At 35.9% G+C, this 24,187-nt stretch overlaps 2 protein-coding genes across 3 annotated transcripts; one reads left to right on the top strand and one right to left on the bottom strand.

Annotated features, from left to right (window-relative positions):
- Nucleotides 1-1,461: 1,461 nt before the first annotated feature.
- Nucleotides 1,462-5,783, bottom strand: LOC122845892 (ADP-ribosylation factor-like 14 effector protein). The gene is made up of 5 exons (XM_044142433.1): nucleotides 5,597-5,783; nucleotides 4,545-4,740; nucleotides 4,334-4,459; nucleotides 3,684-3,724; nucleotides 1,462-1,893 (listed from the first exon to the last, which is right to left on the bottom strand). The coding sequence occupies exons 1-5, from the start codon at nucleotides 5,665-5,667 to the stop codon at nucleotides 1,665-1,667; spliced, it is 663 nt and encodes a 220-aa protein (XP_043998368.1). The 5' UTR covers nucleotides 5,668-5,783; the 3' UTR covers nucleotides 1,462-1,664.
- A 1,004-nt stretch (nucleotides 5,784-6,787) lies between these two features.
- nr1h3 (nuclear receptor subfamily 1, group H, member 3) lies at nucleotides 6,788-23,837 on the top strand. Of its 2 annotated transcripts, none has more exons than XM_044142420.1 (11): nucleotides 6,788-6,990; nucleotides 10,230-10,440; nucleotides 14,868-14,950; nucleotides 15,327-15,569; nucleotides 18,679-18,945; nucleotides 19,061-19,266; nucleotides 19,362-19,541; nucleotides 19,745-19,844; nucleotides 19,986-20,099; nucleotides 20,312-20,406; nucleotides 21,567-23,837. In XM_044142420.1, the coding sequence occupies exons 3-11, from the start codon at nucleotides 14,908-14,910 to the stop codon at nucleotides 21,711-21,713; spliced, it is 1,395 nt and encodes a 464-aa protein (XP_043998355.1). In that variant the 5' UTR covers nucleotides 6,788-6,990; nucleotides 10,230-10,440; nucleotides 14,868-14,907; the 3' UTR covers nucleotides 21,714-23,837. The 2 variants fall into 2 exon arrangements, with proteins under 2 accessions (XP_043998355.1, XP_043998348.1); XM_044142413.1 differs by having other exon boundaries at nucleotides 6,818-6,990; nucleotides 10,230-10,445.
- The last annotated feature ends 350 nt before the right edge of the window (nucleotides 23,838-24,187 follow it).

Below are 24,187 nucleotides of genomic sequence, written 5' to 3'. Positions count from 1 at the left end.
TGGAAGAGATCCACCAAGAAAATTCAAAATTGTGCTCCTAATTTAATTAAATTTATAGATATTTGCTATATATTTCATCTGGTTCAAAAGGCCATAATCCATGTAATAGGTAAATATCTTACTTGAACTGTATCACACAAACTCAATCTGATATTTTTTATGTAAAGGGTCACACATTACAGCAGTTCACTGACAGATTTATAGAGGTCAACAGATGTTATGACAACACATGCCATATTTAACAAGCTATTTGTGTCCATGTGACACCCCTAAAGCAATGTTACCAAAGTGTTGAAGGACATAACCTGAAGGATCCCATCACATTTAAGACATTATAATTTAATGTCCTCTGTTCAGAAATAAAAATATTTTTTTCTTCATATTACTTAATAATATAAACATCAAACTAAATTTTTATATAAGCACTTAATATACCAGCCAAATGTTCAGATAGGAGGCGGAAAGTTTAGTCAGTATGGAGCAAAGCTTCTGTTGCTGTGATGAATGACTTGTTTACATCGACTCGCCCTCAGCACTTATAAATATTAATATGCTTAATTTATTTGTAGCCTCTGTATGATAAGCTATAAAATGGACTTGGTGCAGGTAATAAAAGGCAACAATGAATAGAACTTCAACACTGTTCTGTTATTTTATGGAAAGCTGACTGCACACATTTCCCCCTCAACTACTTCTATTTTATTTACAAGGTATTTAAAAAGATATATTTCCACTTCAGTTTTACTTCCATGCTCAGCAGGATGGTGAATTTCAGAGCTGGTTATTCATTTTCTTTCAGAAATGTCATGAGGTGATGCCCCTCTGGGCTCCATGACACTTCACCTGCAGCTGATGCTCAAGGGCAGCAGAATGCGTGTAAATGAAAAATGATACTTGTAGGAGGGCGGCAGCTCTGAAACTGCTGTGTCATACTGGTCCCTTGCTGCCTTGGGTCAGTGAGAAGGGAAATGAAAAGCAATAATTGTTTTTATGTGTAGAAAACTTTGGTTAAAAAGCAGCTTAAAGAAAAGCATATTGTGAATGTTCTGTTAAGCAGATTACTATGAGCACAAGTTAAGAGGTTAAAAAGATATATGTGGTGTGTCTATAATGCAACATAGACATCACTGTGGATATGAAGGAATTAAAGGGTTCCTTCACATTTTTTTATGTGAAAAAACAATCCAAACCAATCTTTTTTATAGTTTTGAGTTCTTTTAAATTAAACTTTTAAAGTCTAAATACAAATTAAATCACAAAAATAAAAGCACCTTTTGAATTTCAATTTCCAAAAAATTCTCTAAAGAATGTTCTCGCTTCAGGCATTTAGCAAATAGAAATAATTTTGGAAATTCTAAAAGACCTGAAACAAGATAAGTTTAGTCTGATTCAGCTTCAACAGTGAATCGTTTCAAGTAAATGCAGGATAGATGGAGATCCTAAACAATAACAGTGAAAACATTGCAAAATAAAGAAAATGTTTATTAACACATGTTGGCATAATTAGAAAACACCTTTAAATAATAGCTACATTGTCTTTTTTATGCAAAGTATCACACTGTAAAATATTTCAACAGGCTGAAGTTCACTGGAAATAATAAGGATATATCAATAACAATTTTTATTTTTTTTAAACAAAAAACAAAAAAAGGCATCAATGGTAGCTAAGTTGCAAATTTGTTCCGGATGATTTCTCCACCTTCCACTTCCACCTGCTCGTAGAGCCACTTTCGGTCGCAGCGGCACTCCACACCGCACTTTCTGGAGCAACACTCGGGGCAGGGGTAGAAGCAACCCATGCAGTCCACATCCAGGCAGTCGCACATGTCTTTGCCGTTGGACAGCAGCCGGCCCTTGCTGTCGTATACTCTGCTTTTGGCTGCAACGTTCTGCCTGCATGACGGAGAGTTAAAGGTGACGTGATGTGATTTCTTCCCTCAGATGCAAAACAATCTAATTTCATTTTCTTGAAGCCTCTTCCCCCCACCCCTTCAGTGGCTTTCTATAATTACTTTCTCACTTGTTTTATATCGCACATTATGACTGTGTGAATTTATCACAACCAGATATAAACCATCCCTGCGTATATCTCCATTAACACGGCCATAGCCTAACACGGAGTGGCAATGTCGGCTAATATAAAGAAGTCAATGAGGAGAGTAAAAACCTGGGGACAGTTTTGTCTTTCACTTCATTATGAAACAAGGATCAAATTCAGATTTCACTAATCTAATTAAACAAACCACAGCCAAAAGGAAAGGCCAAGCTTCTGAAAAACTATTGCAGGAGTTTTTCATTAATCCATTTCTGCTGTACTGGAAAGGTGCCAGTTCTATATCATCTTGTCAATTACAGGAAAGAAGACAAAATATTCAATAACCTTAGAAATCTGTTCCCAGCAGCTATTCAGAGTTTCAATCAGTTAAATCAAGAAAAAAAGAGCAAAGTATGTAAAGGGAAATAATTTCCACATAAATCTAATGCTTAAGGCACACTGTGACAAAGGGATTTGCAATATTAACCTATTTTCCCAGAACCTTTCATTTAAACCCTGTCAGTCAGTTGTTTGTGTTTTCACTGTCTGGTCCGAAACGGGTCCATTTATGTAAATAATGCCGACTGACAGTCAGCAGCTGCTCCTCTTAAAGGAAGGGCTTTTCTGCTGTGAGCATGAACAATCTTGGGGGACTGATTACCACGCACCTTAACAGCAGAGTTTGGTATGAGATTAAAACTGTGAATCACACAAATACATCAATAATACCAGAATGTTTTATGACAATGATGGTGCACAAGCAATGCAAAACCACTCCAAAGTTAGTGGAAATGTGGAGCTGGAATGGATTTTGACAAATCTGACAGTGGGTGTATGTGGAGGAAATAGAAAAGCAGCTCCAATTGCAAACTTAATAAAGTTGTGATTCTCAGCAGACCAATTATCACTAGCAACTACAATTTATGACTTATGCAGTCAGTCAAAATCTTTGAGAAATGTATAATTGTAACAAACTTTATATGAATATTCTCCCACTCTTGAAGCAGAGCAAGAGATATGAGCAGGATCACGTCTCTAAGTTGTCTCTAAGTTCTAAAGCCGTGACTTTTCTTTGTTTATTTTTTATGGCAGTTACACTCTGAGAAAGAAATAAAATTCTTTGTAGCTCAGAGAAAGTTTGAAATAATCTACATATCCTCGTGAATTAAAGCCTAAAAGGTGTGTGCCAAGAGACCAGCACACCCAAACACACAGCAGCAAAATATTATGCAGAATGCATGACTCTCTCAAACCTAAAATAGGTTAACGATGTACAACCTTGAAGGGTTGAAATTATTTTCATTTGATAAGACATTCTAATATAATAGATTTGGATCCATAAAAAGGAGCCTGACGACAGCGTTAGTATAGATCTTTCATTTCAGCAACTGTTAAGACTATATAACCATCTCTGGTCCTAACAAACTCAGTACATATACCCTACTGGTATATGTACAGTTTTAATAATGTCCAACAGAACTGTAAGAGTAGTTCGCTGGATGTAGAAAACCTGACCAGTTTTCTGCTGTTCTGTTTGGATTAAGTAGTGCTTTTAGCTCTGGACCTGATCTAGAACTGAACCAGCTTCTGTTCACAAATCCTTGAAGTCCAGGTATACAAAGAAAAAAAACAAAAAAAACAGCCTCACCTGTCAGACAGCTGTTTTCCTCCTCGGCTTCCGCGTCCTCCCTGCAACATATATCATAGATATAACATTCTATGATATATCCTTTGAGTGACCTCAGTTAGCAATTTGTGACTGACATAATGGTGGGTAAATGTCAGAAAACTGATGGAGATTTTTTTATTTCCGTCATCAAAATCAAAGGTTTACATAAACTAAGATTATTATGGCCGAATGCAATTTGACAAAGCCCATTTAATAATGCTATGGCTTTTCTAAGGTTTTTGAGAGGTTAGTTTACAAGATTTAGATTTAACTGAGACACATGAGTAGACGTATTTTAAAGCAACAACACAAAAATGCTGATGTGTGTGTTATTGGTAGAATATGTGTTGTTGAAGTCTGACTTCTTCGCATTTTCTTTGTATTTTATTAAATGCGAAGAAAATGTAAGGTAACTTCTAAATTTTAAGAAACTAACACATTCTAAAAGATTATCTCATTTTTAACACATTCAGCAAATGGAAATTATTTTAGTAATTCTAACTGACTTAAAACAGGAAAAGTTGAGTTGTATTTAAAGTCAGTTAGAATAGAAAGGCTATGCGTCTTTATATGCAGCACATCTAAATATCCTGTTACAAATGTATAAACCAAAACCAAAAAAAACTCACCCTCATTCCTCCTCTTTTTTCTCTACGCATGACTGTCTCTCTCATTCTGTCTCTGTCTGCCAGCATTCCCATCTGATTTGATGCATTTGTTTCTTTTGGTATTACTCCTCTTTTACGGAGTTCAATCTGTAAAATGTGCAGAGTTATTTGTTCACTTCATGTGGAAAATGCCATTTTTCAGCACAAAAACAAAGAGGAAACCTGCTCCCACCTTTGAAGTCTCCTGTCCTGGGGCAAATATGGTGGGCACTGCGTCCTCCCTGAGGAACTGCTTTCCGTTGTAGTCCCTGAAGCAGTCGGTCCTGAAGTGCTCAGAACAGAGGCAAGTGTTGGGGGTGGGGATGAAGTTTTTCATCCCCAGGCTCTGGACCCATTTGGTGGCAAGCTGAGGTTTGCTAAGAGGGAATCTGACAAACAGAGAAGAGGGGATATGGAAGGATTTCAACTTTTTCACAAATTGACAATATGTTTCATGGCAGGCATATCTCACTTTGACACAGCTGATCTACACTGTCACCACACTGGCTGGGCTTAATTTGATTATGTTAAATTTGACTGTATATCATTATAACAGCATGCGGTAGAGCTATGTATGTCTATATTGTATGATAATATTATGTAGAATAGGATTGTCCAAGTCCAGGCTTAGAGAACTACTACCTTACAGCTTCTGGATGGATCCCCTCTCCAATACAACAAAATCAATCAATCATTGTTATTCAGAGGCCTGGTAAAAAGCATTCATTATATTCAACTGATTTTGCTTAAACTATATAATACTGGCCAAAGTTATGAATGGAGTAATTAAATATGTTCTTAAAAATTGATTAGATGGAATTCATCTCATGTTTTTAATACTGCAATGCCTGAAACATATAACGATTCCCATTTATATGTTTGTTTACAAAATCTACAGAGAAAAGTTAGTGCTATAAATGATATTACACGGAAAAGAAAGGTCTGTTTCAATCACGTGATGAATTAAAATACTATTACTAAATCCTGACTAACTATTTTAAAAACCAACTTACTGTTGAGAATGGTACTGGATTTGTATATCACATATATAGTGCATATAACTAGAACGATTGCATCCTCCTTAAAAAAAGAATCTTCGTTCAAAGTTGCACTTTATAAAAGCATTTAAAACGAAAATACACGGTTTGTTTTTGACAATAATCACAATTAAAGCTGACATAACATAGTTTTCTGCAGCACTAAACAAAATACCGTCCAATTTCTTGTTATAAGTGTTAAACCTACCTGTAAAATCTTATCTCCGACCCCTTAACAAACTTATTGTTGCACCCCGGTGCAGCACAAATTACGGGCATGATGGGTTTTTAAAAGAAACTATGCAGGAATGCAGAAATACACTAAAAACGTGCACAAAATAAAGAAGAGTTGTAGAATTGCTGTCTTCCGTTTTCCTTCTTTTATGATCACACTTCCTGTTTGGTCTTGAAGTCGTCTGCCCTCTAGTGACCGTTTGTGTAGTTACACCCAATTTTTCCATCTACTTCAGTTTATAAATTTGTGATTTAATTCCCATTAAGATTACAGTATATGTTTGAATTTAACGATTTATGTCACCTCACAGCAGTTCAGTAAGATCAATAGAAAAGGCTTTGACATTTCCCTGGACTTTCTTTTTCTTGATTCTCCTCCAGTCCTTGGTGAATTTACTAGTGTCTTATTTCAGTGTCAGATAAGGCTGGGTGTATTGATCTGAATATCAATACTCTCAATACCAGAGCACAGGTATCAGATCAATACTAGTGGGAAGAGATCAATAGTTTTTGGTTGCATTTTCTCTCCCATATGCAGCAAATTATTTAAATTTACTCACAGAGTTCATGGCAGGGCATAAATGCCAAATATCAAGATCTTACAATTTCAGTTTGAGAGCAGGGTTTTATGTCTTTGCAATATTTTCAAATATTACTATGGCTGAACATAAGGTTTGTGTGTATCTATAGATACTACAGTCAACACTGGTCCACACAAACTCAATAAGTTGGTACATTCCTGCAGACATTTGTTTTATTATTATTTCTTGTTAATAGCCTGTTGCTGTTTTTCTATGGAGTAATATATGCACTTCGATGTTCAAATAGTCCTACTCAGTTGCACGTTTCTTTTGATCTGAGTACGGTATTTTTGCATTTTTGTATCCTGTACATTTAAATTGACACATATTGTGTCAATTTAAATGTACAGGATTATTTTTCCTATGTCGTAAATTTGACCCATCTAATAATTGTACTTTATGCATTCTTCCATTTACCTGTTCTTGCGTCACTTGAGTTTCTTCACAGTTGAGCGGTCAAAGTTATTCTATTCTATTCTATTCTATTCTATTCTATTCTATTCTATTCTATTCTATTCTATTCTATTCTATTCTATTCTATTCTATTCTATTCTAGATAATAATAGAATATCAAGTGTAGGCTTTGGTATCTGCCTGCAAGTCAAAACACAGGGCAGCAAACACCCCGGTGCCTAGGGGCGTCTTAGTCACATGATGTACTACGCTAGCTAACGAGCTAACGTATTAGCTTGGCTTGTCAAAGCCGTAGTCAGGAATCACACACAGGACTGAATCTCCTAACTTATTGAACAGACAGCCCGTCACAGAGGCGTGAACCTCTCGGAAGGTAAAGAGTTAGTTGTTTTATGTCTTTTCTGAGTTTGTTAATGGGGTTTCGGGGCTGAAATTAGCTCCGGTTGCTAAGTTCATCTTGTTTTTGTCGTTACGTTCATGATGTTGGCCTTGCTGTGTGGGTTTACCATTAAGCTAATCTCCCATAAACAACCCCATTCTTGTTATTCTAAGTGTTGTAGGTAAATTGTCAAAATCTTGACTACTTTTCTCGACAAAGTGTTGACGTAAAGCAGCAGTAATCCTCTTTATGCTAGTTTCACAAAACAAGTTGTGTGTCAAGAGTCCATAACTAACTTAGCTAATGTTAGCAGCGAATGTGTGGTAAGAAAAATAAAACAAGTTCTTGCTTTGTCAATATAAACTCCAGACATATGGGTTATCTGTTCATAGTCAGTTGACATGAAACTATACAGCACTACTTCAGTTTGACAAAAGCCAACTATGTTATAAAGTATTTCTCTTGTGCTCATTGTGGTCGTTTCAGTTCTGTATGAACATGGTTGGGGTTAAAAAGAAAATTGCCTAAATGTCAGTGTACTACCCACATATTCAGACATGTGAAAGTTTGGAGTTTTTTGGTGGGGAAAAAACTCCTAAAGAGGAAACAGCGTTTCAGAGAGTCAATAACGTGGGTGGCATGTATTACAATATGAAAACCAAAGAAAGTTTTGATGCACAGAAACAGGAGATCTACACCAGATTGCATTCTTACCATTAGTACGTAGATATATTGTATGACAAAAATAACTACTTTACAAGAAATGGCAATAAATAACTTTTAAATTAAATTATACTGGGATTTTGTAAAATATATCACAGTGTTGTGCTGTATGAAGAGGGAAGCACCTCTCTGTAGCATTTAAGAAATTTGCTCACATCTGATCATGTCTGCAAGTTATAGTTGTGTCAGAAGTTTAGAAATAAATGTTATCCGTGAAACAGATTCAGAAGGTGAATCATGGTTGTGGTTTTAGAACATCTAGAGAAATGCATCCTGATCATAGAGGTGGCGCTTTAGACATTTGTACCTTTTAAGTTACATATTTTTTTTGTTTCCAGTTTTATTGTTTGCAGTATTTTGAGAGAAAGTATGATGATTTTCACAAGTACACATATCAGGGTAAATAGCAACTGAGTATTAATATTAGACTATTTTAAAAGGTGGCAGTTTTTACTATTGGAATTTCTGTGTTTTTCATCTAAATATTTTTGGAAAACCATGACAATGCCTCAGAATATCAGTGCTAAAATGCTTCCAAACAGACACTGTAAGACTGTCGGCTGACTACAAACAATGTTTAAAAGTTGTGACAGTTGCTTTAAATAACGGTATTATGTAATGCCAGTACATTGCCCCCTAACTTGCTCAAATATTAATGACTTGGATAGGTTTTTGATTCAGTAAGAGAAATTACAACTAGGTTTCAAATCTACCAATTGCTATTATTTAAGCTTTGCTTTTCTTATTTTGATAAGTCCTTTTTCTCAATAACCATCCAGATAACGTCTGGTTCACCTGTTTGTTAATGCACCATGACTTCCATCTTTTTATTATGTCCACCATTATGGTGATCTAACATAATTCTCTGCTCAGCCCCACCCAGTGTTAATCTTGCCAGTAGGTCACAAGAAGTAAAAAAACATCAGGGTGGATCTGCAAGCAGTTAATGAATCACTTCTTCTTCTACTAGGGCGTGCATGAGAACCCCAATTTTGTGTGGCGCCAGTGATTCCTGAAAATAAGCAGTGCCTTTGTTTCCCACCAGATTGTTGCTGAACATGGGAATCCCGTTTTGCTTTTCGAGTGAGAGTTGGTACACTTTGAGGAAGCCACATTTCCCTCCCAGTTTTGCTGACTGTTCCTGTATACCAGTGCCCCGTGTATTTTCTCTGGGGCTATTTATGAAAAGTTTGCTGACAGAAAATTTTCAGAAGACAAATTTTACAAATGACTTTGAGTTTCATAAAGTTAAAATCAAAATCTTTATAATCTACCTCAACATTTTCTGCTCAAGCAAAGTATTGGGGTCATTTGGATAAAAGAAGTGGAAGATACTTTTTGTTGCTTACCCATTTTAAGATTAAAGTCAATATAAATACGGGAGAAAATTAAAATGGTGAGAAAAAAGATGAATTAGTAGTAAAAAGGGAAGTCAAAATAACACTGTGGCAAGGACTTAAGAAAAATATTTCTTAACAAAACCCTTTTTTTCAGCTTGCAAACATCCTGTGGACACGCACTCTCAAAACACACCAAACCTGCTCTGAAAGAACATAGCAGTGTCAACATACCACCATTTGTGACTTTAATCACAAAAAGATTTGAAATTCCTTTTCTTACCATTTCACATTTATTCTTGAAATTAAATTTGAACTATATTCTCTACATTTCATTTTTACCACCACCAAAAGAAGATAAGATGCTTTCCCATTTCCAGTGATCCTAATACTCTGTTTCATTTGGATTTTGGTTTTGAAAATGAATACAATCAGTCACCTAAATTGTGACGGTAACAACTTTGATATTTGGCTTTAAATAACTGGTGTAACTGTTTATTGTAGGGCAGGTTGTTTGTCTAGAAAGATAAAAATTTCAAAATAAATGCTATTCCACAGTTTTGGTTTGATATGTGATCAGTGGTTAATGTTTAAATTGACTAAATCAAACTTTCTTTATGTAAATGAATGTATGGTGCAATGAGGTTGGACAGGAAGACATTATTGATATTTGTTGGTGATTTTATTTCCAGCCATATGTGGCAAAATGGAACGTGGGCAAAGGTGAGTGACTGATAAGATGTTGGGGACATTGGACTTTACCAGTCAGATCAGAGTGCAGATAACAGAAGACATTATGCAATACAGAGATGGTTTACTAATGCAGAAAGTAAAATTCAGTCATTAAACCATATCTGTAATTATTACACCTGCTGCCTTTTGAACGGATAAGAGCTGACTTTATCTACTTTCCATTGAATAAAATCAAAGTCTGATATATGATTTTACATGTTGCTAGCTTTCTTTTATTAAGAAAATGCTAATATTTGGGGGGAAATGTTAGGACAACTGGTAAAGTCTACGTAAATAGAATGAGCTGCTTCAGGAGAAAATTACCAAAGCACCTCAGTGCATTTTATTATTCAAGAGTCAATGACCTACAGTAACCCCTGGTGTTCCCTTTTTCACCCTTTCTCCTCCCTCCCCCTCTGTTTTCCCTCCCGTCTCCCATAGGGGATTGTAGAAAGCCTCTTCTTCCCTACTCGCTCTCCTTCAGATATCAAGTCATTAAAACCTCAGCACAATAAGTCAGTGGGCTTTGGGCGTCCCTTAAAGCCCACCACGGAAAGCCGGTCCTCCATCAGCGCAGAGGAATCGACAGACTCGAGCTGTGGACTGGCATGGGCGAGATGGATAGGCAGTAATTGGGACATCCACTTCAGAGGTAAGGTCAGTCTCACCTGACATATGCTCACTTTTGCAAATATATTTGAGCCTAATGATGCTCTTCAGCAGAGAAGTATTTTTTAGGTTGTTTTGTGTGTTTTGTTTAGTGAAAAAGTTTTTCTGTTTCAAATTTAAAAGAGAAAATCTGCTTACAGTGTACTTTACACTGTAACAGTGTAAATCTGCACAGTGTTTGTGTTCTGTTTGTAACACAAACAGAAGCAAACATTTGGTCAGCATTTGTAAATGCCAATATAATAAAATTCATGTCTTCCTTATAATAACAAGCATGTTTATTTGTTATATAATGAAAACTTTTCTTTTTGTTCTGTGGAGGCTGGAGAAATGAATTACTCCCATCATTCAGTTCTGCAGCCTTTCCACTGATTCAGTTTTATTCATCACTTCTCTTCTTTGTCAAAAGAACTGAACACGTGAAGGCGATTAATTTAGTCCAAACATTTACCATGTGGGACAAACATGGCAGGTCAAAAAACTAAAATAAAAAATAAAAACTTTTCTTTTTCTTTTCTTTTTTTTTTTTACCTGTTCAACAATAAACCAAGTATGCAATAATTTAACAAAAAGTTGTGAGATTCTTTTTACTTTGCTGCAGGAAAGAGAAGTGTAAACCATTGTCGAAGCAAATCTTAAAGAGTTTTGCACATTTGAGTTATTAAAAGAAATGCGTTCAGTTTACAAATTCTTTTGAGCTCAGATATAAAACAAAATTAGAAAAAGATTTAGTCTGTTGCCAGCAATAAAAACAAGATTTGGATCTCACTCTTTTTGATAACATTCTGCCTGGTTTCATAAAATATTTAAAAACCAATTTCTTTGCTCCAAAATCTGCATTTGAGTGAAAGTTGCTGGATATATGAAATACTTTTTATGTGAAATTAAAGAGAATGAAAAAGCCTGGATGTTTCACTTGACAGATTAAGATTTAAAATAAAAAGTCTCTAAATTTGTATAATTCTTGAATTTCTGTCAGTGGACACACAAAATCTGTCTATGGGCTGCAAATGGTCTCTGTACCACACTTTGAACAACCCTGCTCTTTAATTGGGAATGCAAATTTTATTAACAGAATATGGTCAGATTAGATTATGTTTGAGCTTTATATTAGAGGTTTCTTTTAGATCTGATCCACTGATTCAGAAATCCATTCTGCAGCTTTTTGAATACAGATAAAAACACATCAAAGTGCATGATGTTTGTTTATCATTCCATACAGCAAAAATGTATGAATTTCTTAGTTGCAATAGATTTAATGAACTGAGGGAAAAGCCATTGATATTTATTAGTATTTGACCTGCTGGTAAGCAATCAGCACTGATCAAGGAAAAATTGGCTACTTCTAATTTCTGCTAAAATTATTTCTGCATCTATACTTCATGTCCATGGCATACAGTAGATTCACTTGGACATTTTATGCATGTCCCTCTGTGTTGCCCCTGTAGCATTAAGGAGGTGAATGTTATTTTTCAATCTGGCAAATGACAGAAATGCAGTTTATGAGGCTCAGAGCTCTGACTCAGCTCGTGGTTTGGGTTGCTGTTGCGGCTTCCCACCATATTTTTAATTTTTTTTAATAGATTATTTAAACCAAGAACTAAAACAGTAACAAAATCCATTCCATTGTGAATATTTACAGGACTTAACCATACTGCATTCTATCAATAGCGGAAGCTGTTTGACCAAGCCACAGAAATGAAAGTCAACAACAACAACTACTTCTTTTGTTGTAGCACTTTTATTTAAAAATCTATTAAATCCAACCCAGGTTTTCAAGACTTCACCTTTAGTTAGACAGACGTACTAAATGGGTTATAAGAGAATCATACATGAATTTGTTTATCTTGTTTAGGATTTCTTCACCTATCAAAATTAACAATAGAATGCATTTTGTTTAAGGGTTTTCTGTCCTACAGGCTGGTTAAGAATAGCATCAGTTTATGCTGGTGTGTGTGCTGAATCAGTTTCCTGAAATATACCCTCTCCCCCCAGCAGCACATGACAGACTTTCATTTCTGCTTTTGCAGCCAATTGGTTTTTTTACACACTTTGATATTAGGAGTGTCCAACTACAATTAAATTCTTCTAGCATTTCAAGTCTTTCTAAGAACCACACATTGCTGCTTAAGATGCATTTCATTCATTTCACCTCATTCTCTGGACGCATCCCTGTTTTGAGTGAGAATACAAGTTTTGTTTATTTACATCTACCTGTCTTATCACAGTCATTATGAAATTTGAAAGTTTTATGTGTATTTTTCCATATCTTTGTTAGGAATCTTGCATATTTTGTCATCTTATTACGGTAACTGTTAAAAGATTTTCGAAGCTTTAAGTTCATCAGGATCCAAACTATACCTGTCATATCTGCAAACAAGCAAAGCTATCTGTCCAACATTACTTTAGTTTTTCTTTTTTCCTCTTTTGTGAAAATGTAGTGGTACATCTCATAAAATTAGAATACAAAAATTTCCAAGATTTTTTTTGGCAATCCTATAATGGAATAGATTATAAAATGCTTTATTTATCCCCAAAAGGAAACTGCTTATTTGTTGACAAGCTTCTCCAACCTAAAGTGTTAAATATTACCAAATACAAGCATAACCATAAGTAATCTAAAATTTATAAAAACATATATACATAGGTATTGTATAGATTCATTACATATAATGAAATATTTTAAGCCTTTTTTTTCCTTTTAATTTTGATTATTATGCTAACAGAGAATAAAAAACAAAAAATCACTGTCTCAGAAAATTTTAGTATTGCTAAAGATAAACAAAATGTCATTCTAAACAGAAATGTGAAGATTCTGAAAAGTATGTTCAGTGCAATCAACAGTTCATGCAAAAGTGGCTCCTTTTGCATAAATCACTACTTCAGTGCAGTGTAGCATGCACTGAAGAACAGCTGTTTATCCCTGTTGCTGGTGCACCTTTTAATACCACATGTTTTCCTTCCACTCAACTTTCTTTGCACATACCGTACTTGGATATAGTACTCTTTAAATGCATAGCTTTTTCAACAGTGACCTTTTCTGGCATTCCCTCCTTATGCAGGATGCCAGTGACTGTCCAGTCAGCAGTCTTCTCCATGATTGTGTAGCCTACTGACCCAGACTGAGGCTCAGGAAACTCTTACAGATGTTTTTGCTTAATTAGCTGACTAGGGTCAGTCATGACACCATTATTTTCTAACATTGAACTTTTTCAAATATTTAAAATCTCTGAAATATTGAATTTTGAGCTTTTATTATCTGTAAAAATGGAGAAATACGAGAAATAAAGGCTTGAAATATTTCACTATATTTCATATTCTAAATTGACAAAAAACATTGAAGTTTTGCATAATAATTAATGTTTTTAGCTAGCTGTAGATTGCAGCATATGTATCTGTTTAGCCCCCTCCACTCTGTTACCTGAAATAAAATTCATTGTGTCCACCTACCTACAGGACTCACCAAATTAGTTCAGTAATTATAAATTTGGTTCTCACCAATTTAGGGAAACATTGTCATTGCTGAAAATTGTGATGGCTCTGACCAAATATGTGAGAGATTTGCAGGGCAACTAGACATATTACCTCCTACCAAATAATTATTCCATGCAGTCCATTACAATTACAAATTAAGATTGTGATTTGATCAATTTCGGACAATTAGGAGGAATAGGAGGAAGCCAGAGTAACTTTTTGTTTTAAAATATTATTTGTAATTTTTATTTTGGAAAATGTAATATGTTACTAAGTCCTTGGTCCTGTCAAACTCGTCAAAGAGATTTTGGTCTTAATGGGTCCTTATTTGATTAATGAAATTAAAATAAAGGCTGTATACGTTGCAGCTTTTGAACAAAATCTGTTGGAGGCTGCCAAAGGTTCAAAAAAATTACTTGTGAATCTAAACCTCCTTCAGCTTCAGTGAAATTACAACGATTAATGCATGTCTGTGTTTATAGCTCAGACAAAGCCACGACTTTACTGCACACTGGCAAGAATTAAAAAATTATGTTATCTTCTAATTCTAGTTTGAGCCTTTTTCATAGAAGAGTGGGCAAAAAATTCAGTCTATAAACAATCTTTTAGAAAAATTTATGAAAAGATGTGACATGAGAAGATGTGCAAATGGCGCTGACTATAAATCGGCATCATTTGCTGATTTATAGTGGCAAATGGTTTCATCTTCAGCAGATGAAACTGTTGCAGTTTCATCTGCAAGAGGTTTCAGATGTTTTAAAAAAAAAAAAGAAAACGTTGCAAACCACTTTACAGTTACGCGGTGATGCATCAGATGGCTAACATTAAAGTTTGTAGTTGTGACAAACCTTTGAAAAGTTTGTCACAAGTGGTGTTTATTCTTCTGCAAGGCAAACTCTGCTGTTTTAACTCAGCCTGGTTATTTTTACTCCACAGGTACACGTTGATTTCGTAATGACAAGCTGCTGTGCAGAAGATGTCCACGCTGTCTGTGACTGATATCCCAGATGTTGGTCATGGTGAGAGGAAAAGGTTATTTCTTAAATCTGCGAGAGTAGGCAGGATTATTTCTTCTTAAATATGCCAATGTCACTCTTCCAGTTAAAATAAATGTATCTATTTTCCCACATTAAGAAATAAGACGAATTCTGCAAGATAAAATTCATAGAATGCATAAGCTATGTTTTTATTTCTAAGCTTCCTCTAAAGGAGTGACTGTTTTTAAATTGTAATAACCATAAAGTTACTGCTGATTCTGTTAATTCCCTATCATATTGTTTACATTTCTCCGTTCTCTAAGAATTGTTTGTTTTGGACACCTGTTAAAACAGATAAGATAAGGGGAAGCTGAACAATGAGTCTTTGAGTCCAGCTAGTTTGTTTCTCTTTTGTCAGATGAGAGTAAGGTGTTTGACGGGGCCTCTGAGCTGCAGCTGGACTGCTTGGCTGAGGAGAGCGGTGTAAATACCACAATGAAGCCCGACGGCCTGCTGTCACTGACCGACCTCACCCAGCCAGATGACTTCCCAGTCGCCTCCCACAATGGCCAGTCGCTTGCCGACATGAGCAGCTCTCTGCCGGTGGAGCCAAGTGACATCAAACTGGATCCGTGTGCAGGTGACGCGTCTGGTAGCGTAGGTAAGCAGAGCAATAAAAGTTTCCTTTGTTTTTTAGGTTGCTTTTAATAAACAGATTAAATGCAGGACCTTGCAGTCAGCTGTTTCTAAGGAACAATTGTGATAAGTGATAATGTTATTGTTTTCAGATCATTTTAAAGTTATCTAATGGTAAGGACATAATAATGCAAGAAATGAAAGAACAGTTAACACTGGGACTAAATATTTAATTGTCTAAAATAAATAAACAAAACAACTGAAACTACAAATAAAATAAATCATAAAGTCTCTATATAAAAAAAAAATCGTCCTTCATAGAAAGAGCTAGCTAAAACCAATGCACCAGGCTAAAAACCTTTGCATCAAGTTTTTGGTAGAAAAAGAGAAAAACAATAAATCATTCAAATGAAAATTATTGAGTTTGTTTTAATTTATCTTGCGATTAATTGACTTATTGCTTATTGTGCACATGTATTGTTGTTTTTGTAGGACAAGTGGAGCCCAGATTAGTTATTGCAGTGTTTATAATGCACCTGGAGTGATGTCCAGTTCTGCCTAAATAATTAGATTTATTTAGGGGTTTTTCTTGCTTTCAAACCTCTCATAATCTCAATCAAGTCTCTTAATTTTGCAAAATGGTTCTGGAACATTAGGCTTGCTTATTATGATCCGTCTTCTCCTGCTTGGTGTCCCGACTTCTCTGTGGATTGTTATTCACACATGCTCTACACAGCAGGAGGAGTCTCTGCAGGACGTTCAGCAGGCCGGCCTGAGTTGAGCACGAAGGAGGCGGGACACGATGCTTGAACTATGTTGTAGCGAGTTCTCTGTTTTTGTTTTTAGCAATATGTGGGTGGTGGCACAGATAACCTTGTTGTGCCTGCAATGTTCTTGGGGAAAGAAGGATTGTCTTAAGATACATTACGAAGGAGATGGAAGTAAACAGAAAATAGTATTTTATTTTCTTTGTTTTGTAAGAATTTCACCAGGCAAAACAGAAGCATCTTTTAAATTATCATAACTGTCCTCCTTTTCTTCTTGGGGATTTCCAATCCCCTAATTTTAGATCGTCAGTGATACAGAAGTTATAATAGATTCAGTATATTATTAGATATACTGACTCAAAGGTTCTAAATATTTCTCCACTGGCAGAATTCATCATTAAATCAATTTTTTATATTTTTGCTGGAAAGATCTAAGACTGGCAGAAGTGCAGGGTTATACAGACCTGAAACATTTAGAAAAGTATGCAGTAGCATCTACCTTTTTCATGGGTGAATACGTATGGGGAAGATTAAATGAAATGTAGATAATGTTTGCTTTTCCAGACTTTTTTCTTTTAAAACGCTTTAGAAACCAGTGGATTTTAAATCTACTTTTAAATGACACACATCATATTTGACTTAATACATCACAACTTACCGTAATTTAAAAATTTTGTTCATTAAACTGACTGGAAGCCGGTCATTTAAGAACATATTAAATATGGACTGTTTTATCACAGGGCCTGTGGTTCCCAATTTAAGCCTGTTTAAAATGCCAACCAAAGCCTAAAAGCTTTTTTTTTTTTTACCAAGAGATGTTTCCAGTGTTCACAAAACGGACCCTTAGCATTTATAGTTCAGCTCACACTTTTATATACAATTCCTCATGTATAGGTTGTAAAACAGAGTTTATTTAGTGTGAAACCCAAAAAAGCAGTGAAATACGCTCACATTACATTAAGACATGTTTTTATGTCTTTACAGACATAAAGAAACTTTTGCTAATGAAGCAGTCAAAGCTGTATATTTTGTACTCCAATGAATTATTTTTTTTTAATTTGAAACAGGAAAAGTATAAAATGTTTAAATTAAATTTCTTTTAAAATATGGAAACAGATGAGATCTTTAATATTAGCATGCCAACACACACATATAACAAAAAATGCACAGTAAACGCATTGGATGTGTTGTACAAGATCACGTTTTAACGAGAACAGTTAATTCTGATCACACAGGTTAGATCTGAATTGGTTCATATTCCAAGTATACCACCCAAACATTTTGAGCAAAATTCACATGTTCATATTAATTCCTTAATTTTTTGATGAAACAAGGTTCTGAATAATGTGTACTCACAATGAAGCTCATTTTATTTACATGGTTTCTTGTACAGAAGGAAAATTGAGTATGAAATCTAGAAGACAACTCTCTAATTGGCAACTTGTATGATACTTCAAAAGCAAAGTAAGATGTGACATTATACAGTAAGTTGTGGTTTTACTCAAATCTTGTCTCTTCAATCCCTCTAGATGGTTTCAGTCCCAGCTGAAACTCAGCATATTAAGTCTAGGAGGTCGGGGAATGAGCTTTTTGTTTATGTTAAGTTTAAAGCAAAGGAAGTGGCAGCAGTTTGATTATGACTCCTCGCAAAGATCAATGTGCTTAATAAACTGAACCACACATGCCTTTAGGTGCACATATGTGCAGCGGTTGTCTATCTCTTGCCTTTTGAAAGGAAATAGCTCGACTCAAACACAGCGATTGTATAATCTTACTTTAGATCAGAGAACATTGATTACAGCACACAGAGCTGCACCCATATGAAGTTATGATTTAAAAATGTTACTGCTGCAAGTGAAAATATTTACAGCATTGCAGGTACTGTAGACTTGTTGCATAATCTGTCAACTCCCTGATTACATCTGGATGATCACTGCAGCAGATGCTTTAGGAGATCTTTACAGTTTTTAAAGCAGAGTTTGGTTAGGCTCTGACACTTCTCACATTTTTTCTCCAATATAGAGCCATTCACTGCAACTGAAAAACATCATCCACCATATTCAGTGCGCATATACTGCTCATAATATCTTTTCTCCCTATTCTCCCTGCTATGTGCTGCTCTTCTGCACCAAATCCTTAAACTTTCCATCTATAAGAATGGGTTTCTTGAACAAACTTACTCCCCCCAAACTGCACGTATAGAGTATCTACAATCTAGAAAATAATCTGCAAATTTATCCACAAAAATCTGTGATCATGTAGCATTCCTTAGAGTCATACTTTAAGGTTTATGGTTTAAACTTTAAAATATTTAATTTCCTACAAGCCTCTCCAGAAATCTAATATATTGTTTGAATTCTTGTGTAGACGGTCAGCCGGTGAAGAGAAAAAAGGGTCCTGCTCCGAAGATGCTGGGCAACGAGGTGTGCAGTGTCTGCGGCGACAAGGCTTCCGGTTTTCACTACAACGTGTTGAGCTGCGAGGGCTGCAAGGGATTCTTCCGCCGCAGCGTCATCAAAAGCGCCCAATACTCCTGCAAGAACAATGGCCGCTGCGAAATGGACATGTATATGCGCCGCAAGTGCCAGCAATGTCGGCTGCGCAAGTGTCGGGAGGCGGGCATGCTGGAGCAGTGTGAGTGTCTTCACGCTAAATCAACTCAAGACTTTTATACTTACTCTAAATAAAATTGCCTCTTTTACTTTGAGATTGAGGTTTTGTGCAAACCAGCATCCTCTGTGACCCACAGGCGTGCTTTCTGAGGAACAAATCCGGTTAAAAAAGCTGAAAAAGCAGCAGGAGGAGGAAACTGCACGCACTTCCACAGTGGTCACACCGACCCCTCTGCAGGAAGCAGCCACTCTCGACCCACAGCAGCAGGAGATGATCGAGAAGCTGGTGGCCATGCAGAAACAATGCAACAAGAGGTCTTTCCTTGACCGACCAAAAGTTACGGTAAATGGATGACATGTAGCTCAACAAATGGTCTTCAAATGCTGTTGCTGTTTGTTTGGCATCGGTCTCACCAGACTGCTTGTGAATATTTCCAGCCTTGGCCCCAGAGTCAAGACTTACAAAACCGAGAAGTGCGACAGCAGCGGTTCGCCCACTTTACAGAGCTTGCAATAATGTCCGTTCAAGAAATTGTGGATTTTGCAAAGCAGCTTCCTGGCTTCCTGGAGTTGACGAGAGAAGACCAGATCGCTCTACTAAAAACCTCCACCATTGAGGTTCGTTTTGAGTTACCGTCATTCAAATCTGCTTTGACTCAACGATTCTGGAGTTAAAATAATTCAAGCACATTTTTCAAGATTCAACATCTTTTTACCTTTTTTTTTTTTTTTTGTAAATGAATGTTGGGAGTAGTTGAGTTTGTGGCAAAAACTTTGACTCTGCAGCATCAGTGTGTCACTCAGGTGTTTGACCTCCACAGATTATGCTGTTGGAGACGTCCCGGCGATACAATCCAGCCATTGAAAGCATTACTTTTCTGAAGGATTTCAGCTATAATAAGGATGATTTTGCCAAAGCAGGTACTCTTATCATTTAGTCAATGAAAGAAATCATATTATGTACTGTTTTTCATAAAAATCTTGGAACAATTCTTCTATTAAACCCAGTTTTTTCCTCTTTTTACCCATCTCCTTCTTTTCTCTCTCGTTCCATTCCCCCAGGGCTTCAGTTTGAGTTCATTAACCCCATATTCGAGTTTTCAAAAGGAATGAACGACCTGCACCTCGATGAGGCCGAATATGCTCTGCTCATTGCTATCAACATCTTTTCTGCAGGTCAGAATGAATAAACTGCAGACCTTGCTGTTTATCATCATTATATTGGGCTCAGAGTGAGCCAAATGCTTATAATCCCTCAAGGACGAAATGGTTCATTTAAGCTTGCAGACTGTGCATTTAGAATAACATTTATCATATCTTAACAAAATTAAAAATTCTCCAGTGAGAGATTTAAGTTGTCTGTGTATGCTTTGCTTTAATTTGTGTAGATCGGCCAAATGTGCAGGATCACGATCTTGTTGAGAGGCTTCAGCAGCCCTATGTAGACGCTCTGCGCTCTTATATCATGATAAAGAGACCAAATGTAAGTTCCCGCCACATTATGTAATCTCTGTTCTTGTGACCAAGAGTGTGTCAGTACAACAGGCACATAAGGTCATAACTGAAGTCATATTATTCTCCTGATATTAATGGTGAAGGGTTGAATTTAGGAGCAGTTTTCTGCTTTAAAAGGTTATGTACACTTTAGATTAAATTTAAAGCAAATTGTTACTTTAGGTATAATCTAAAAGGTCTTCAATTTGATGATTTGTTTAGAAAAATGTTTCCTTAAGCATGGAGGGTTTGTCAATATCCTCTCACAATAACTTCTCTACTTTTAAGTACGTGAGGGCCTTAAGTCAAAAAAATTAAATGTTTAATGTCTTTAGATGTGTAGTTCATAATTTTGTACACTTTTGATTTCAGTAAGAACATAGTTGGAATATTTAGATTTTGAAGTATCTGAAATGTTAGTTATGCTCAATTGTGTAGTTGTTGTTGAATTTGTTTTTTAAAAGAAAAGTGCTTAAGAAATAAACCAAGCAGCCAAAAGTTGCTCAAGAGTGTGTCTCACACAGAACACCAAACTCTGGAATCAGTGCATGGCACATTCACCACCCATGAAGAAACTGTAAATTCATAAGGTTTGATTTTGCTACAAAGTTGAGTGACCGCTTGTGACTAAAATCCTAGTGCAGAAAACTAGAAGTCTTGTAGCATTCATGTAGATGTTTTCATTGTAGTTTTGATATGAATGTGCCTGATCTCTCCCAGTGGAACATTTAGATAAGTGAGCTGTGTGAAAACTATCAGCAGTGAATGGAAGCAATTGAAAGTCTCAATTTTCTACACACAATCAGTTCCTGTTTTGCTTGTGAAGGTTTAACTACAGTACAAAAATGTAGCTGACCAATTATTATTCCGAGGACAATGTATGTCCCTACCCCTATTACTACCCCACTACTTATTTTGTTTCACAGCATATCATTTTACTCAAAAGGTCTCTTATCATAATGCTGCACATATACTTGATAGAAGTTAAAATCCAGACTTAAAGCAATCACTTTCTTCTCTATAGGGCCCAGGTAGTTCTTATAAAATGTGGAGAAAAAAAATCTTTTTTTGTTTGTCTTAAACATTGTTAGTCCTGGTTCACGTCTTTAAAAGATCTCCTTTGTGCTATGTTTTCAACGTTTTTTTCAGGATCACCTTATGTTCCCCCGTATGCTGATGAAACTGGTGAGCCTTCGCACATTGAGCAGTGTCCACTCGGAGCAGGTATTTGCTCTCCGCCTCCAGGACAAAAAGCTTCCCCCGCTGCTGTCTGAAATCTGGGATGTCAATGAGTGACTGCGGTCAAGGTGTCTCACTCTGTGACTTATGGACCCTGAGAGGGACATGGCTTCTATGAAAAAACCGCCAACTCCTCTCTTCTCCTGTGGTCAGGGACTGGATATTGCCTTGAGATTTTCATTTCACCCTGAAGGGAGTAGAGTGCTCTAACCCTTTGCTCCCTAAAAGACTGTTAAACAGTATTGTGTGCAGTGGAGGAAACATGCACGCAAACATTTCTTATTTTTTTCTTCATTGTAGATGCTCACATGATTGTGGTTAAGTTTAGGCGTTAAGGGTTTTCAGACACTTTTCTTTGATTCAGTCATTTTTTTTTAAAGTTAAATTGGGTCACGTTCGTGGTTCTGTACCTTTCTTCTACTAATTAAAATCAGGAAGCACTGAGCAGGTCTTGGCTGTTACTGTCTTAAAAATTGCAATGTCTCATTAAGAGGAAAATATGATTTCTGCAGCTGTGCAGAGGCAGAGATGCTTTTCTGCCTGTATTTTGTCCTGATTTATGTATGGTAACAGCTAGTTTTGCATTTCCTTCAGAGTAAATTCAGAGGTCTTATGGTTGGACTCATTGCTCAGGTAAAGTAATGTGAAGCAGACCTCTGAGAAGTAGAGGTTTCTTTAATTTTAAGTCTATTACTCTTTTATTTTATTTTTTCTTTCTCACTGCAAAAGGGACCTTTTTGGTCATTAATAAATGCCCATTAACATTTATGAAAGTTGGACATCACATATCCATAAGAATGTACAATCATTACATCTAACAAGATTCTAAATTCCTTCAAGTGGTGTCAATAAAGTCAATCAATGCATTTAAATTACTTGTATTCTCAAAGATTAGTAAGTGGATTAAGGAAGTGTCTTTACTAGACTAGGCTCCAGTCTCATTTTAAAGAATTCCTAATTGGAAATCTGATTGTTATTCATTACTTGTATGACATTTTGTGTTATTTGTGATTTGTTTTTTCATGGAAAAATACCTTTTTTTCATGAGAAATGCCATGAAAAAATTAATTTTTTAAATTTAAGTTAATAAAATTTTGCAACTGCTTTTATTTAACAACACACTGAAAAAGAAAATGTAGTTATAAAGCTAACTTAAAAGATCTATTACACAAGCATTCTTGAACTTCATACCAGCATCTATGCTGAAAACCTTCAATAAAAAGGCACCAGAATTCAGCAAAGACATTAGAATGTAAGTTGTATTGAATAATAATTACTGGGATCTGGTTCTTTTGGCTGTTCTCCATGAATTGCCTGTCAGTGTGAAGTTGAAATCTTGGATAATCAAAAACTTAAGTGTGAAATTTGTGGAGTTTATTTTTCAGTGTCCTCTTTAGACGGCATAAATGTGAATGATTGAATATTCTGGGTAAATTAACTCCGGGCTATTTCCCATCTTCAGATGTTTATAGTTGCGTTGCTAATTTACAAGCCACTTGAATAAAATCCCAAACCCACCGTCTGTGAACTGATTTACATGGCATGCAAACAAAGCTAGACTGAGTCAGGACAAACAGAAATGTAAAAACAAAGTCTGCTTGCCCTGGTATTTTTCTGATCACATGTTGGTTCAGACATTTTGCTTTCTTCCTCAAAATGTAACTGTGTTATTTTTGTCACTTTTACAACATTTTAATTCTTTTAAAATTATATTTTCAGAAAGAGGTCTATTGTTGAGAGAGTGTACACAATATTCTTTTGGTTTGAACGTTTTGCTTTTTGTGTTCCTTTGCAACAGAATTTGTGAGATTGTTTCTTAACTTTTGGGTTTGACGCCAACAGCTAAACACTAATTTCTGTGCAAGGGATCCAAGGTGCCCCAATCAAATATCTGACCCACTGACTGAGGGGAGAAAGATGAAACTGAAACTATCATGGCTGGGTGTGCTGTAGTGTAATCAACTCAAAACTATTTTTGTGTGAGTACATGTTAATGCTCTAGCTATCAAAGTTAATTTTACTGTATATACTGCAATTGTAACATCTGATCTAATTCCTGTCTTCGAAGGGTAACTGTAAACATTGATATATAGAAATGCAAAACTATTTTAATACTTGTAACTTCTAAAGACAACCTGTTTTGTATGTACAGTATAAATTAAAGCTCTGCTGTAGTGTTAATGTGTTGGGGTTCTTCATTTATCAAGCTTTACATTTATGAAGTTTTAAGTATAAAACATTTGCAGCACTTTATCATTTTAACAGTTTGAGGCAAAACTAGCAGTGGGGTGCTTCTGATGTTGCAGTACTGTTAGCCTCATGTCAGCAAAGTAAGGAGGGGTTCCTGCTGCAGTACTGCAACAGGTCCTGGATGAAGGGTAGGGACACTCCCAATAGGCTTCTCAGCTACTTTCACCATCGTTGGCAGGAGTCTCTTATCTGCCAGATTGCAGCTGGAGTAAGATGCTGTGATGCAGTACACCCACATATACTAATCCATACTGCTGCAAAATGTAGAGTGAGGATGCAAG

This window comes from Gambusia affinis, linkage group LG02 (genome assembly GCF_019740435.1).
Source record: "Gambusia affinis linkage group LG02, SWU_Gaff_1.0, whole genome shotgun sequence".
NCBI lineage: Eukaryota > Metazoa > Chordata > Actinopteri > Cyprinodontiformes > Poeciliidae > Gambusia > Gambusia affinis.
Note: the sequence above shows the minus strand (reverse complement) of the source record. Positions and strands in the feature narration are given on the sequence as shown.